The following is a 16,575-nucleotide window of genomic DNA, read 5'->3' as shown; positions in this document are numbered from 1 at the left end:
CATGTGAGCTGCTACACCGGTCATCTAGATAAATGAAAACCTCGAATTTAACAATAAAGCAGTATTTTTAAATGGATTAACTGATTACAAGAACGGTACGTTTATGACCGACGCGCACTGCAATTATGTCCGAAGTTCGGTTCCATTTAGGTTCGGTTCCATTTCGGTTCGGTTCCATTCGGTACCTCCGCGGCGCCCACATGCCCGGGCCTGCTTTCTCCCCACCCTTTACTTCTTTTGTTTTCCTTTTAGCGCCATCGGCGACACGGACGCACATTCTAAACAGCGCTTGTATTCGCATACGGGCTGGCGCTGTATGTCCCCGCCATATGCCCCACAACTCCTTTGCAATACTGTCCCCCTGTCTAGACACACGGACGCCTTTGCCCGGGACTCCGTCGATGGTCGACTGATGTCTGCAGGTCACTGCAGTACGCAGTCATACACAATAAATTGTGAGCCCCTCCCTCCATTCCTACCTCCATTCCCAGATGAGAGAGAAAAAATTGGCCGCGTATCTGCTCCTTTCGTTGCAAATGTCGTCAAAAGACGATATTCTTTGTAGACATTTGCTCAGGAATTGCCCCCCTTTGCTTTCCTGCTCACCTCTCATGCTGTTCCTGTACCGTCGCGCTCATTCCAAGGTAAACACACTAAAGATTTCGCAAGGCGATTTGAATTTACCGCGTTCCACTGCACAGGCCGGGTTCCTCGATGCCAGCGCTGCAGTACGGCGGAGACGCGCGTGAATGGAGGCGGCCGACTAGAAGGTTTACAGAGCCGCGTGGCCGTGCTCCACGTGCGTTCCAAGCAGAACGTGGAACCTAGCTAGTGGAACCTTTCGTTGCTGTTGCCGCATGATTTTTCTTATGCCGCCAGGAGGCGGCGGGTTTCTGCAGTAGATGTAGAATATCATTTTCTATTAAAAAAAACGAGCATCCATGAATTTTTTTAATAAAGGAACACTGTAAATATCCCTTGTGTACTAATTTACTGTCTTGTATTTGCGTAATGTCTTCTCTTGTTCAACAAAGTTGACAAGTATGAACATATAAAGCGGGCTTAGACGTTTACATGTGGCTGTGAGTATATAAGACTATTGCGCAATGTGAATTTTACTTTGGCCGGGTGGCTGAATCGAGTCACAGACAGACAGATGGACAGGCAGACAGACATACAGACAGACCAAAATTTCTGGGTTTAAGTAGCCAAAGAAAGACTATCCTCTTTAAAAACTGTAAGCACTGTCGGCATTAGTCCGGAAAGCAGCCGAAGCAGGAGAGCCTGCGTAAACGTAACTGCTGGAAGCATCGGCCTCCGCGAACTCCGACGCCAGGCGCCTGTGGTGGTGGAAATTTCCGGGGGACGACACCGCCCCGCTGTCGCCTGTTCGCGTCTAAAGATGCACAACAGTACATGTAGGAGCTCGCCCATACTGTAAATTCTAGACAAACCTTCACCCTCGCCTTTCTCTGCGAACACCTCCTCCCTCTTTTTTACCCGAATATCGGAAACAAAAAGCACTTTCATAGCTTACTGCCGCACTCACTGCTGCGCCCAGCGGCTCGTGTGCGCAGTTAAGTCCGCCATTATGGCTCACTCGAAACATTTTTTTAAATGCAGAGTATTTCTTAGCCTCGCCTCTTCCTGCGTCGGACGGCGTCAACAGCTCCGCGTCCGCAGCAGGTGCGCCTCTCCTCCTTCCCTCCTCTCTCTCAACAGCAGCTGGCGCGCGCATGCGTCGTAGTCAGCCCATTCGCTCCGTCGCGGTCTCGGCGTAACAGGTGCGTGACAGCAGTGCGGTTGGGTGTGAAAGGGCGCGCGCTGCTTGCGCATGCGCGCTCTCCCTCCCCGTACTGCTCTCCCTCTACTGCGCGCGCTGCAAAAATAAAGCGGCTAGCGGTCGCTCGTGCTTCAGTCACTGCGTTGCTCCTTCCTTCCTTGGTTGACGCTCGCTCCACCCTAACGCGACTTTACTCTCCTCTCTCTACCCCAAACCAACACCAACGCAACTACGACCCAACTACCCACCCTCACGCGACTTTACGCGGCGTTAACGACCCCCAATGCTCTGCATTTCCTCGTGTTCCCCTCGCGGGAAGGCGCGGGAATTTTTTAAAAAATTACTTGCACCGAAAACAAACAAGCTGCACGCTCATGATGGTCAGCGCAAACGAAAACAGGACATGAAGAGTAAGAATGGCACAAGCGCTGTTTAACAACTGAAGGTTTATTAGGAAGATATGTAAGTTAAGAAAAAGTGGGATCAATTATGCGGTCCCCAGGACACCGTCCCAATCCCCCCCCCCCCCCTTGTCACTTCCTATCAATACAAAGGATTTGCATGAAGCCTTTGTATTGCCCTCAAACCGGGTTAGACGGGAGGCAAAAACAGATAAGTGATCGCTTCTAGTTAGCATTGTCATCCATGTTCAAACAGCCAAATTACCGTCAAGTATTGTGAAATATTATTAGCAATTCGCTGAATTTTTCCTTTTTCTTGCAAAGCCCCCTGCCCCTGAGGCATTCCACTTAAAACGTTAGAGCAAGACAAGTATTTCTCACTTTCTCATTCCCGGCTCCGCGGCTCACCCGGGGTCTTGCGCATTTTTATTTTCCCTACCTTCATCGCCGCGCTGCCCACGACGTCTATCACGCGGAGGTAGTAATGTAAACATTTATTGAATATTTGTTAGCCGAAGAGCAGCCTCTATGAGTGGGGTCCTCAGTCCAGGACACCAATGGCGGACGCTATCCGGCGGGCCCGCTCGATCAGCCGTTGTTGGTCTTGCGGGGCAGTACTGGCCAGAGCAGACTCCCAAGAGGAGAGGGTGGGGATGCGTATTGGCGGTGAGCGCGAATACGGGCGGCGCTGCGAAGCGTTCCTCCGTGACGTCGGCTTAGGGATTCTCGCATTTGTCGTCTGCTTCACTCGGGCTCGCTCTCCCTGCTATTTCTTTGCGCTCGGTTGACGTCTTATGCTTGTCTGCACCAGATTGTGCGTGTGCGTCACTTTTATCATATTATTAGACTTAAAATTGCATACACTAGCTCAAGGCATGAGTTAAAGTATTAGTTTTGGATACCGCTACCGAAGAAACATTGCCGGCGTCGTCCTATTCCTTGCAAAGGCGGTCCTGCGCGGAGCGCCAAGAGTCGAAGCTAGGCATCAGTTTCTGTATGGAGCAATCTTTCGTACAAAGAAACCAGCCAGCTGCTAGTAACAGACAACAGCGAAAATAAAAGACCAAAACAAATTCCATGCCTTCGGGGCTGTCGGCTTTGGCAGAACTCATTACGATACCCAGCAATCATATGTAAGCTAAAACAGTTTTTCAAAGCTTGCCGAACGCTCGAAAGTATTGTATCACATCTCTTACGTTTTCATGGCTTGAAAGTATGCCGACATACACTATGGGCTACAAAAACGGTAGGTTGAGTTCGAAATAACCCACCGTGTGTACAGGCACGTGCTGGTTTTATACCAGGCTTCTAACCAGTATGGAGGTTTATTAAGCAAAAGCAGTCATGTCTACGGTAAAGGTACAGTAACACCATGTTTGTTCAGACCTGGAGGGATATTTCGGTGCATTTCCCACGGCCATATCTTCCAAATATTCAGATATGCTTTATACGAAAACTGATTGATTGATTGATTGTTGGGTTTTAACGCGCCGCCGCAGCGCAGGCGATGAGGCGCGCCGTAGTGGAGGGCTCCGGATTAATTTTGACCACCTGGGGATCTTTAACGTGCGCCGAAATCTCGTACACACGGGCGTTTTGCTTTTCGCCTCCATCAGAAAAGCGGCCGCCGCGGCCGGGGATCGAACCCGCGACCTCGTGCTCAGCAGCGCAACGCCTTAGCCACTGAGCCACCGCGGCGGGTTATACGAAAACTGCACTCAAGAGGAGGAGGAGAAGGAGGGGGAGGCAACTTTATTTAACCGTAAAATCGAGCAGATTAGTGGGCCGGGTCCTCAATCTACGACCACAGAGCATTTTCTACAATTCAGAATTTGTAGACGAGACCAGAATTTGTCCTTTACGCCTGTAATGTTTCGAAAACAATCAAGAGCTGCTTGGAAATATTCATCGGCTCTGATTCTTGTAATATATACACGTATACTATTTATTGCGTTCGTTAGCGAGTATATCAAGCCTCCAACATTGGAATCATATCCTAATTGTTCGGGTTGAGAGTCAGTTCGTTATGATAACGATGGTTACGATATAAATTCGGAGCACAGAAGCCACCTTCGAGTACTCTGCAGGACAACGTTGTCTAGGGCGCGATAGCGGTGACGTAGCACAAACCTACTCATTGTGTTTGCATGTGAATAAACAACGCATGCTGTGGATACGAAACTTCTTGCACGCAGCCATAACAAAAGCCAATTTGTGAAAGGAATGTATGCCATACAGCCTAAAGAAAATATCCACACGATCTTTGTGAGCCTCCGAAGCATCCCCAAACCTACGATTAAGACGTTTGTGACGGTGAAGAAATATTAATGTGTTAGGCACAGAAAAAAAAAGGTTCATCTGATACAAGTCAACGAAAACGAAATAAATAGAAGACAGCGGCTTTATACTGCTGTGCGACCCGCTACTTCGTACGTAGCATTAGACTGTTGAGTCTTCAAAATAGCATCTCAGAAATACTGCAGGGAAGCCCACGCATTTCGGATACTATTCAAAGAGCTCTGAGCGCTGAACCTCGCGAATAAGCTAGAAAGGACGAATTACACACTATCATCTTCTAACCGATGCTCTTACGAAAGTCATCTCTCTCCTCGAGTGATTCAAACTTGGGAGGGATACAGCTTGAAATTATTCAGAGGTGTCAGAAGCTGGCAAAGGTGACTGAATTACTAGAAATCCGCTTTTTAATGCATTAAGACATCAAAGCGGGTGATTTGTAGCACAGGCACTGCTGCCCCCCACAAGCAGAGCGTAGCAGACGACAGCGGCGCGAGTCCCTAAGCCGACGTCAGAGCCAGGGGGCGCCACTCAAACATCTCACCGCCAATAGGGGTGAGCCCGTCTGGTGGACGCAGACACTCCCATACAAAGTGGTAGAGGGTGGGAGTGGGGCTCTGGCAAGCCGGGCAGTTGCCAGCGTATTGGGTGGGCGGACACTCCCATACAGAGTGCTAGAGGGTGGGAGTGGGGCTCTGGCAAGCCGGGCAGTTGCCAGCGTATTGGGTGGGGTAGAACAGGTGTTTGTGGTGTAAGTTTGGGAACGTGTATGTCTGGAGCTGCCGCCATGACGTGGCGTCGGCGCGGGATAGGAAGTGGTGGGGTGGAGGTAGTGTTTTTCTTTGTGTGCGGTAGTAGGCTAGTGTGAGTGTATAGTTGAGAGGTTCGTGGGATGGGATGATGGAAGCTGATGTCTTGGAGCCACCCTGGATCTGTCTGTCCGCTTCCTCTGACGCCCGGTGGGTCATTTATCGGGCGAGCGCGTGTGCGTGCTCATTTCCAGGAAGGGAGGCATGGCCAGGGGTCCAGACGATACGAATGAAGGGAAGCTTGGATGGATCGGAGTGTAGAAGAATGTTGTTTGCTTGGATGGATAGGATTCCCGAAGAATATGCCCGGCAGGCGGCTTGGGAGTCTGTTATAATTGCCCAGATATCGTCGTCGTCAGCTTCCGCAGGTCGGGCGGTGGTGATGTGGGACACAGCCAATGCTATGGCTGTCTCCTCGGCCACCCTGATGGAATCGGTGCGTACAGAGCAAGTTGTTTGCGCATTGCCAGCAACTGTAGAGGCCACTGCCACTTTAGCGTTGGGGTTGGCTGGATAACTGGCGGCGTCGGTGTAAATCACATGTGGGTCCTGGCCGTACCGGCGGGCTAGCGCTTCGGCTCGGGTGCGGCGTCGGCCCTGGTTGGTTTCCGCGTGCATGTTCTTGGGGAGCGGGGCAACTTGTAAACGTGCACGAAGGACAGGGGCGAGAGCCACAGGGTTTGGTGGGAGAGGTGACGACGGCTCGGGGTATCCCAGGCTGGCGAGCACGTGACGACCGGTGCGGGTGGTGCTAAGGCGAATAAGCTGACCAGCTCGTTGTGCCTCAATAATTTCCTCTATCGTGTTGTGGACACCCAATTGAAGGAGACGTTGTGTAGAAGTGTAGGGGGGAAGTCCCAGGCTGCTTTGATTCTCGTCCGTAAGGCAGTGTTGGGGCGCTGGAGTTCGGAGCGCAGCAAATTGTGGAAGGGGACGTGGTAGGCAAGGCGGCTGATGAGTAAGGAATGAACTATGCGGAGGGTGTCTGCTTCCTTGAGGCCGGCGCGTCTGTTGGAGATGCGACGGATCATGTGCGTGATTTGCGTGATTTGGGTTTTGAGGAGGTGAACTGCGTGCGTAGCGCGGCCGTTAGACTGTAGATGGAGTCCTAGGACTGGGACTCGGGTGACGCACGGGATCGAATTACTGGTAAGGTAAACGGATATTTCTTGCTTGGTTACTGGTCGCATGCGGGGAGGCAGCACAAGAAGACCGGACTTCTCCGCTGCGCAAGACAGGCCCCGCAGAGAGGCCTAGTTCAGAACTACATCTGCTGCCTCTTGCAGGGCGTCCTGTATTTGGCCGTCCGATCCGCGTGTTGCTCACATGGTCACATCGTCCGCGTACAGCGCGTGGCGACGCTCCGGAATTGCGTTGAGTAGAGGAAGCAGCTTACCCATGGCCACATTGAAGAGTATCTGGGATAGAACTGAGCCCTGGGGCGTTCCTCTTCCAGTCAGTTGGAAGGGTGGTGAGCGGTGCTCACCTAACCCTATGGTGGCTGTCCTATCAGCCAGAAAGGCTCTCTCATAATTGTATGTGCGTTCTCCACAATTTGATGATGCCAGATTGTCAAGAATGAGGTCGTGTGCGCGGTATCAAACGCACCTTTTAGGTCGAGTGTCAGGACGGCGCGTGTTTGGGCTCTGTTGGGATGATCCAGGATGTCGGGCTAGAGTTGGAGGAGCACATCCTGTGTGGCCAGGTGGGAACGAAAACCGAACATTGTGTCGGGGAAAAAGTGGGTGGCTTCGAGATGTGGTTGCAGCCTAGCAAGAATTATATGTTCGAGAAACTTGCCCAGACACGAAATAAGTGAGATGGGGTGGAGGTTGCCAAATGAAAGAGGTTTTCCCGGTTTGGGAATCAGGATGATGTCCGCGTGCTTCCATTCCTGTGGTAGAGTGCGCTTGCGCCACGCATCGTTGTAGTAAGCCGTCAACTGGGTTATGGTGCGGTCGTCCAAGTTGCGAAGTAACTTATATTGGATGCCGTCCGCTCCCGGTGCAGTGCTTTTTGTGAGATGTTGAAGGGCCGCTCTCACTTCTGCCTCTGTGATGTCAGCGGAGTATGGGTGGGAGTGCAGGGAAGGGGGGGGGGGGGGGGGAGGGGCGGACGGGGGGAGGGGCGGACGAGAACAGTAAACAGAATTCGCGATAAAAAAATTGCCTCCAATCCACGCTGTGAAGGTGGTCGGAAAGCAAAGATTTAAATGCCAGCCACAGCAACTGCCCATGCGACGACACTTGAATTCACACACGTGACTCTACAAAGAGTGAAACCAGAGATTTTGCCTGCCGTCACCTAGAATTCGCAGGGGCGGCGTCCCGAACACAGCAGCAGCGTCGGCCACGGCCGGGCTAGAGCGGCGGACGCCGCCGCTATAGCCCGGCCATGAGTCGTGAGAAAGAAAACAGAGAGGAGCGTCTTTCGAAGGGTGAAACAGCGGAACCTAGCCATCCTGATCTGCTAGCTTGGGGCTACACCGCCACGCGATACAAGCGCATAAACCGAAACAATTGCGCATATACGCTTAGTGATTCCCATTTATGCCGATTTAAACTAGTCAGTTTAGTAAGTTTGAGAATTGCTGCGAGAAAGCTGAGGGAACTCTTATAATCGCTCTTTATCAGAACGAGTTGCTCCTTTCGCCTTTTGTAATACCTCTTAAAACACAACCGAATTGGTATTCACCAATTTAGAAAACGGAGTCCCATTCGTGGCAAGCAGTGCGCAAAAGGTAGTTTCTCTAGCAGCCAGATGTCTGTATGTGGTTTGTACATTTTGTTTTCTCGCCCTGCAAACCAATTCTTAACGTATGTGGGCCGTACGACCACTTAATTCCATCGGGTGCGGGTTACCCTGGAGGTGCTGTCGAACAAGTTAATCAAGGCGTACGAAGGCAGCGCGCAATGGACGCAAAGCGGCGCCAAAACAGGCCGAAAGCAACCGTCGCTAAAGCAGACGACAAAGCCATACCGCTGACGCCGCCGCCAGCGAGCAGGCATTTCCGCGCGGGGAACGCTGGGTAAATTCGCCGCGCCATCTACAGTGTGCTCCGTAAGTGTACCCCCCCCTCCCCCCCCCCCCCCCCCCCGCCTCCCGCCGCCTCCGCCGCATTGGGAGTTTGTTATGCCGCACGCCCCGATAAGAACCGTTGCCTGGTAGCGGTAGAAAGCTTTGCTTTAAAACAGCTAAAATGAAGGCGTTTCATTCGAAGCAGCTCGATCCACGAAACACTTGTTAGGTTCCAGTGAATGCACTACACCAGCTAATTTTAGACAACATTTGTGAAATAACGTTAAAAATGTGCTTGGACACTTGGTGAACTTGGGACATGCCCAGCTTTGAAAGCGAGAAACTTACTGTCTTCGGACGCTGAGTTACACATCTGAAAAAAAGGCTAAAGCAAAACAAGAAAACTAATTTATGTTTGACCAGTGGAATCTTCAGGAAGTTAACCACTGTTGCCATAAAGGTCCAGACCCCAAATATAAGCCGGTATTTAAAACACAACCAATAAGACACCCAGCAGATCGAGATTCCCAGCTCGATCGTTTCCTACAGTCATAAACGTGAATGCCGTAACAAGGAGAATTAGCTCGATCGTTTCCTGTAGGCAACAACTTTAACACCTTAACATAGAGAATAAAAAAATAGTCATAATCTTAGTGTAGAAATGTAAAAAATTAGGGCGTAGGTTTACGAGTTGTTTCTATGCAATATTTTTCAGAAGCACTTTATCCATGGCCATGGCTCGCGTGTGGTCGGCTTCCCGTGAAAAGCGGGATGGTAGCCAAGGCGTCGACTGATGACGAAGTGCTCATACCATGACTTATGTGCGAATCACGGCTGAAATGCATAAGAAATGATGTAGACCTAAAAATCCCTGCTATATATTTGTAATGAGGATGATATTTCTTGAAACGCCACTTGATTAGCAAATGGGGCGCAAGTGTGAATTATATATTTTTTTCAGTACTTGCGGATGCGGTACGGGGACAAAGTTGGACTTACAGCATGCGCTCTCTACTTCTTCTTAAGCGTAAGTGGCATTGACACTCTTTGAAAACTACTGTTTTGTTAATGGAGCGTCGAGTGTTGCACGGCCTTTCGATATTTTGCAGCAAACTATGGGAGCCGTGGCGATCTTTCCAGCTGCTGCTTCCATTGCAACAAGTAAGTGCACTGATTATCTATTTATAGCTTTTCTATCATTACAAACGAAAAAGAGAACTCTCCGCTTTAGTGGTGGCTCTCAGTGCAGGATAATATTTTTGCATCTGACATAAAAAGTTGGCGGTGCAGATGAAGTAACGCTGATATTGTGAATGTCAATATTTTCAGTTTTTGGAGTGTCCGCCAACTGGTGCAGTTTGGTAATCGGCTTCGCTGGCTGCGTTTATACTGCCTTGGTAAGATATTAAATTTTAACATGTAGTTCCCTGTCAGCGAATAATAAGATATCCACATCATACTACTTGGACAGTGCACCCAGGAGCAAAAGTTTAAATTTTTATGCAACGAAGTAAGAAAATGGCTTTGGGTCGTTTTATGCGTGTTCTAAAAAAGCTGAAAACAGATACAGAAGGTCAAATAATACCCACACTGTTACTTTGCGCAGTGACAAACCTGGCTAAATATTAACAAGTGATGATTTTCAATACCCTTTCCCATCAATTGGCTTCGTGAAACAGCTCTGTACTGCGCGAAAATGGTATCTTCAATTCACCAAATGTTTCGTACCGCCCAGTAAATGTTTGATACAGCGAAGTAGGCGTTTTAGAGAACGCTTCCTTAGAAGAAATAGGAGCTGTTCGTTCGAAAAATACGGCTCGCTTACAAGAAATAGTGATAGTGTTTGGTGAATATAATATTCCACTAGCGAGTTCTTTCTAACCTGCACGTGCGGAAAATATGTGTCCTTGGCGCGGAACCTTATCAAACGTAAAAAAGTACTCTACATAGACAGTACTCTGTATTTTGTGCCGTGATTTCACCTGCAGCCCCTATTTCATATATTTAAAAAATCTGCTTAGTAAATTCAACTAATTTCAATGGTGTTTTTATTTCAGGGCGGGCTGCGGGGTGTTGTATGGACTGACTGCGCGCAGGCGGTAATTGTCTTGCTCGCTCCCGCAACAATTATGATCAAAATCGCTTACGATGCCCACTTTAAGGACGTAAAACTACGTCCCCTTAGTGACTTCCCACTGAAGACATTCATGTTTGAGTAAGCTATGATTCATATGCTTTATTAGTTTTTTGAAGAGCACATTTTTCTGGCGCAAGGCATGAGTTTTACAAGTATGCATCACTTCACGTTCTCAGAAACAGCTGGGACTTCACAAAAGACGAAAACGTCTGGGCCTGCTTGATCGGCCTGTCAACGATGTATGTCTATCGAGGAGGAGTTGATCAAATGATTGTGCAAAGATTCTTGGCATCAAGAAACCTCAAGGAAGCCCAAAGGTACGGCTCCTTGGTGTGTCCGCCATTACACAACTTCAACTTAACTGTACTACGCACTAGAACGCCGCTGCACCTTTCTTGCTTGGCTTTATACAAAATTGCCCATATCCTTCGTTTTGAATCGAAGTGGGCCAATCAAGAACCAATTTTTACAGGCCTGCGTATATATAACATGTTACTTTAAGTGATCATGTTCACCAGGCGCGAAAAGACAGACGGAAAGACGGAGGCAAGCAAAAACAGGGCGCCCTGTTTGTGGTTACCTCCGTATTTTCGTCGGTGTCTTTTTGCGCCTAGTAAACATGAATCTAAACCAACTCGCCCAGTTATCTGCTTTGGTACTTTACACGATCTGCACGTATTCGAGTTCAAGCAATCTATCGTGTCAGAAATGACGAATTGTGTGTAACTTGTACATTCTGTTAAGTTGTTAGCCTTGCCCTTGTTGGATTCCCGGCCGCGGCGGCCGCTTTTCTGACTGAGGCGAGAAGCGAAAACGCCCGTGTGTTCGAGATCGAGATTTCGGCGCACGTTAAAGATCCCAGGTGGTCAAACTTAATCCGGAGCCCTTCACTACGGCGCGCCTCATAGCCTGTGCAACGTCGGCGCGTTAAACACCGCAGTCAGTCAACTTTTTAGTCTGCATCATGGCGTTGATATCCTATCTGTCTGGTATTGCTATAGAGTTAGTCCCCTTTAAACACGTGGACAGTAAAACGTACGGTTTGGTAGACGCGCTTCCAATACACCTGCGGTTATTTTGAGATTGCCACCTTTTTAACACGGCAAGATCCTTTGTTTTTAAAGTTTGGAAGAGGCTGCCTTACTCAAGGTAGCAGCTGTCATTAATGGCCAGAGCTACAAAGCATTCCCTGTAACTGGATTATATAATGACGAATGCTCTGTTGATAGAGTCCAGAATGCCGCTAGTAGGACTGGATCACGGTGTAAGATATACTATTACGTGAGGACACAGCTTGCAAAATAAACGAGCACTTGTTGTCTTAATAAAGTGGCCAAACTGATGCCGCTGATTCCGTTGACGGCAGAGAAAAGATGCTGCCCGAGCACCGGCCACTCGGAGGTGTTCGGATCTTTTTGGCTCCATGTCGGGCCTCTCCAGCAGCTACCGTAACCGGTCGTCTGCTCGATGTCTGCTCGCCGCGGCTTGGCCGGTTCCGCCGGCCGGTGGTACAGACGATAATTTGAAGAAAGCCGTGCGCTTGCCAAAGTGTTTCAACGCGTTCTGCGCATGTGTTTTGAGTCAGTAACAATAAAAAAAGGTATAAAACACCAAACCGAAGGTAATGTGTGCCGCGGTAGCCGTTGAGCACTCACACAAGTGAGATTTTATGCTTGCACAACGAAAAAATGGGGTGCAAATGCCTTATGAGTGCGCAAATGCCTTATTGAGTACGTACGAACGGGACATTATTTAACGTTCCCCGCGATAAACGAACGAGTGCGTGCTGTGCAGGCATCCCCAGCAGAAAATGATGCTACTTGCAGTCAGAATTTCTCTGAAAGCGAGGTTGCACGAAAGGAAAGTTTTCGGAATTTGGAGGGAAAGTACTACTGTATGCCGAAGACGTGCGTGCCCGCAAACGACGCAGTGCTGTCAATTTTACCGTTGGCTACAACCCCCCAGCTACTATGTACAAGCAGCAGCAAAAAGGAAGCGTCCACTGCAGGAACAACACCCCAACATACAAGGAAAGTAGCCCAGTTTCTGAAATGGATGAAACTAGCGGCGAGTACGTTGATGTTTCTTCGTCGTAAAGGACGTTGTACAACTGGGGTAAGTTCACTCACGAAGCAGAGGAGACGAATCGATGTTGTTAAAGTCACTGGCGGTGTCTAGTGTTCAGAGGAGCTGCGCGCACGTTTAATTAGGACGCCGCAACTCTCACAGCTGTTTAAACAAAGCAATGCATTACGCGTTAAAGTCGCGTTGTGTGATCTCCCCATGTGAGCTCATACAAACAAGGTTGTTTTACGCGCATGCCGCTGGTTCCCGCGAAACACCTTGCTTCGGACAGTCGTTGGTTAAGCCACTTGAAGACTATGATGCTGCGAAGATAAGTTAGGAGTTGTGCCACCAGATGTCCTTTCAATCAAAAGTCTACGCGTCACGCCACGGCGCCACCAACTCTATTTGACAGATTTTTGGGCTGCTGTGCCCACACCTAAAAGTGTATCTTACACCGTGGGCTCGATTAAGTTAATGAGGGCAATAGCGGAGGGAATTAACGTTGTACAGATGGCATTAGGAATGTAACTCATGAACGCATTTGGTATCAGCCTCTCCTGCTGCAGAGACGGCTTCTCTCGCACAAACGTGGCTGGCAGGACACTCCCAAGACCTCTTCACTCCTAACATTACGCCCTCCTAGTACTTGGAGTAAAACTCCACAAGGCTATAACCTCACCCATTTGAAATGACCACGTATAAACTGCCCTGTTCCCACAACTATACGCGTATATGGACGTGTTGTTGCTTAGCTGCAGTACAACAAACAGCGTGACACGACAGAAGAGCTTGAAGCTACCACCGAGGATGCGATGGTCAATATGAATCAGTGCGACGTCATTTTAAGTACGCAAACATTTTCGGTGCCGTGTAGACGCTGTCATCGAGGGAAATGGTGTTTTTATTTGGTGAGCGTAAAGGGAAAAGGCTTGAAAACGTCTGTACCCAATTTAAATTGTAGTCGTGCGTAACAAATTTGCGTATGAAATTTGGTGCATTTGAGCTTGAGAGATACACCTTCCTTGACAAGTGATTGTTCTCTAATATACCTCGTACCTTGTACAAGTGATTCGTTACTTATCCCGCTGCACAAGTTAGAATATAAAGTGGCTACAGGGTCGTACAGGGGGAATTAAAAGAAATGCGAACAACGGAGCGCACAGCCTCCGGCGCATGCCGCACCGTCTGGCTGCTCTTTCAGTAAACTGCGCGCATGCGTAGTTCATTCAGAGCGTTTGAGAGTGGGGCCTACTGCTAGGGGAAATGCTTGATAAAGAAGCGACGAGGTCATTTATTTTGAGGAGTCTTTTTATGGTCTGGCGCCACTGAGCATCCTGTTATCTCTTACATTCGGGAGCCAAACGCGCAGCAGGCTGATTGCAGCTAGCATGATGCCATTCAACGAACATCCTGTTCAGTGGCGACGCAGCGTGAAAAGACGCCTCAAAATAAACGGCCGGTGTTGCTTCTTTATCAAGCATTTCCCCTGACAGTAGGCCACAGTCTCAAACGCTCTGAAAGAACTACGCATGCGCGCAGTTTACTGACTTTACAGCCAGAAGGCGCGGCATGCGTCGGAGGCTGTGCGCTCCGTTGTTCGCATTTCTTTTAATCCCCCCTGTACACCGCATTGAAACTGAAGTGTCACAAAAAACTCGTTTTTGGTGGAACATAATCGAGTATATGGTGTGAAACGGGGTACAATTTCAAGTTGAGATTTCCCCCGCATACAGGACTCCAAGAAGGTATTGCGCGTACAAACAATGCCGGGGCAAAAACTTCTGGGTAGCGAACAATGAAATGATTTAGCCTATGCCATACGATACGTGCCAAATAGCATTTCTTCCTCGGTCTTGTCTACGGCTAAACGTTTTTACAGTGAAACGTCCTTCCATGCCCAGGAGGGCCCTCCGCATGAACCAGTGCGCATGCAGAAAAGAAAACTTGTTCTTAGGAGCAAGAGAGGAGGGATTGTCTGAGTCTTTCACCTTGGAGCAACACGTGATGGTGACGTACATACGCTCTCAGAGCATCGGCATGGCGCGTTTATGTGAAGTGCACTCGCGCCAAGTGTATGGAAGCAAGAGGAAAGGGGAGGTCTGGTTCCTTCGCTGCGTAGTTGTGACGTAGGGCAGCCTCCGGGGAGTGTGCACTCGCCAAGTGTGAGGGAGCAAAAGGAGAGGGAACATCGCGTAGGGAAACAGGTCCCGCCAACAGTGCCGTGAGTCAGCTCACTGCGGCAGCACCTCGAACAATACGGAATATCAGGCCCGCGACGCCGACCGCAAGCGTCACCGTCCGTAGTACCGTGCTACCCGTTCGTTGGCGCTCTTGCGAAGCTGCATGTACGGCATTTAAATAAACCTTGTGATAGACCAAAGCTAAACATTTACGTGTGTTTATCGCTCGGCATAACGGGGCGCGTAGAGTGACACATACTTGCGTGACACCGTTCAAAAACACTTTAAAATGCCCGCGTGATAACCCTTGAGATAAACACCGTGGTCGCTATTACATACGTAAAGGCGTCCCCGAACCGGGCTCTTTCGCATCCGTCATGTGAGGTAGCGCGGTGGTCGAGCGGCCAGCAAAAGTTGCTGCCTTGGTGAAGACGACAAAAAGCCGAAGGCACAACTACTGCTTCACTGCATGGCGAGAGATGAACAATGACGATACAGGAACATCACCCTTCCGGGTGAGCTTACAGCCTGACTCGGGGCTCGGGGATTCGCGTGCCCGGACTCGCCTCCCTCGTTTTTGATGAGGTCACTCAGAGTTGAAGGGGTGCGGTTGGCGCAGGGTTGATGAACCGCTGTATTCAATACGGATTGGCACGTGGCACGAGCGGATACCGACGAACGCGCTATTTAGCGCCGAGGTCCGCGCTTGGGTGTGCCGGGTCCGCAACCCGGTCATAAGAATCTTACTGTCTCTGTAACACACCAACCCCGACCCAAACCACTCTATTACGGAGAACAGCTGACAGAGCGAATTGAGCCATGAGACTTCCACGTTTAAATCTCCCACCAGCACAACGGGCATGTCATCGGTAGCGACACGAATCCCAGCTATTCGTGCACGCCCCCCTTCTTCCACGCCCAACGCGTGCACCCATAAGCCGGCAACCGGTGATGGGTGCATACTTAGCGTGGAATACAACAGCGTAAATGTCGCTCGGAAAGCCTTTCAAGCTGAGGAATTACGGGCTCACGCTGGCGTCCCAACGGGCAAATGGCTCTCCGGGTGGGACGAATTGGCAACTACTCGGTGAGGTGGAATTTGAAGTGGAAACGGCGGCGGCGGCATCCGGTCGTTTTATACTCCCAGTCGCTGTTCTGTGCATTCTCCACAGTCATCTGATTCCGGCGTTACCACCGTTGTCGGCCGATTGCGCAACTTGTAAAAGAGGCATCCGTGGTGGCGAGAGGAATAAGTCGTGATAGAGAGATCGGCGATCGCGAGGACGAGCCCCGGAGCGCCACCGAGCAAAGCGGCTTCACCAGGATGATAAGTGGGAAGGTCAGACATGTACTGTTGCGCAGTAAAAAGAACGTTCAAAAGAATGTACCAAGAGCTACCCGCTGTTGCGACCGGGCGGGGGCACCCGATCCGATCTCCGTGGCCTCCGACATACGAGTGGTAGCGTGTATGATGCGAGCGGCCAGCCGCTGTTGCAGCCGTGAAGAAGTCCAGAAGCCGTAGGCTAACGTAACTGTTTACTTCATAGCGAGAGGTGAGCCGAAGCCAAAGAACAATGCCCCGACGGGCGAGGTTACAATACAGGACTCGAGCAGAGCGACAACATCGATTCGCTGCTCTAACAGGAAGGAGTTACAACGCTTGGGCAGCTCTATTTATACCCAAAAGCGGTAACGGTCAAAACGCCAACAAGTGGGAACACGCACAAACGTCACAGACACACGCAACGCTCTTTCCAGTGTTCGTTAGTCGTCGGTAGCCTCCGCGCACGTTGAGTCCGAGAGAGGGGAGAGAGGAGGACTCCGTTGCGATCGACGGGGTCTCTGTGTCCTTGAAGAGCGTGGAGACGAGCCTCGCAGGGAGCCG

The 16,575-nt window shown here is 49.9% G+C and overlaps 1 protein-coding gene across 1 annotated transcript in view; it reads left to right on the top strand.

Annotated features, from left to right (window-relative positions):
• The window catches only part of LOC144170557 (sodium-coupled monocarboxylate transporter 1-like), a 91,883-nt gene that overhangs the window by 34,125 nt on the left and 41,183 nt on the right, over positions 1 to 16,575 (top strand). Inside the window, exons 2-6 of the mRNA XM_077700426.1 lie at positions 9,268 to 9,333; positions 9,416 to 9,467; positions 9,636 to 9,703; positions 10,364 to 10,521; positions 10,620 to 10,760. Coding sequence (XP_077556552.1) covers positions 9,268 to 9,333; positions 9,416 to 9,467; positions 9,636 to 9,703; positions 10,364 to 10,521; positions 10,620 to 10,760 — 485 coding nt within the window. The remainder of the gene's footprint in view (positions 1 to 9,267; positions 9,334 to 9,415; positions 9,468 to 9,635; positions 9,704 to 10,363; positions 10,522 to 10,619; positions 10,761 to 16,575) is intronic.

This window comes from Haemaphysalis longicornis, unplaced genomic scaffold, assembly GCF_048455015.1.
Source record: "Haemaphysalis longicornis isolate Haplotype H1 unplaced genomic scaffold, Haemaphysalis longicornis Haplotype H1 scaffold_1, whole genome shotgun sequence".
In the NCBI taxonomy this organism is placed as follows: Eukaryota; Metazoa; Arthropoda; class Arachnida; order Ixodida; family Ixodidae; genus Haemaphysalis; species Haemaphysalis longicornis.
This window is presented reverse-complemented; position numbering and strand designations above follow the sequence as displayed.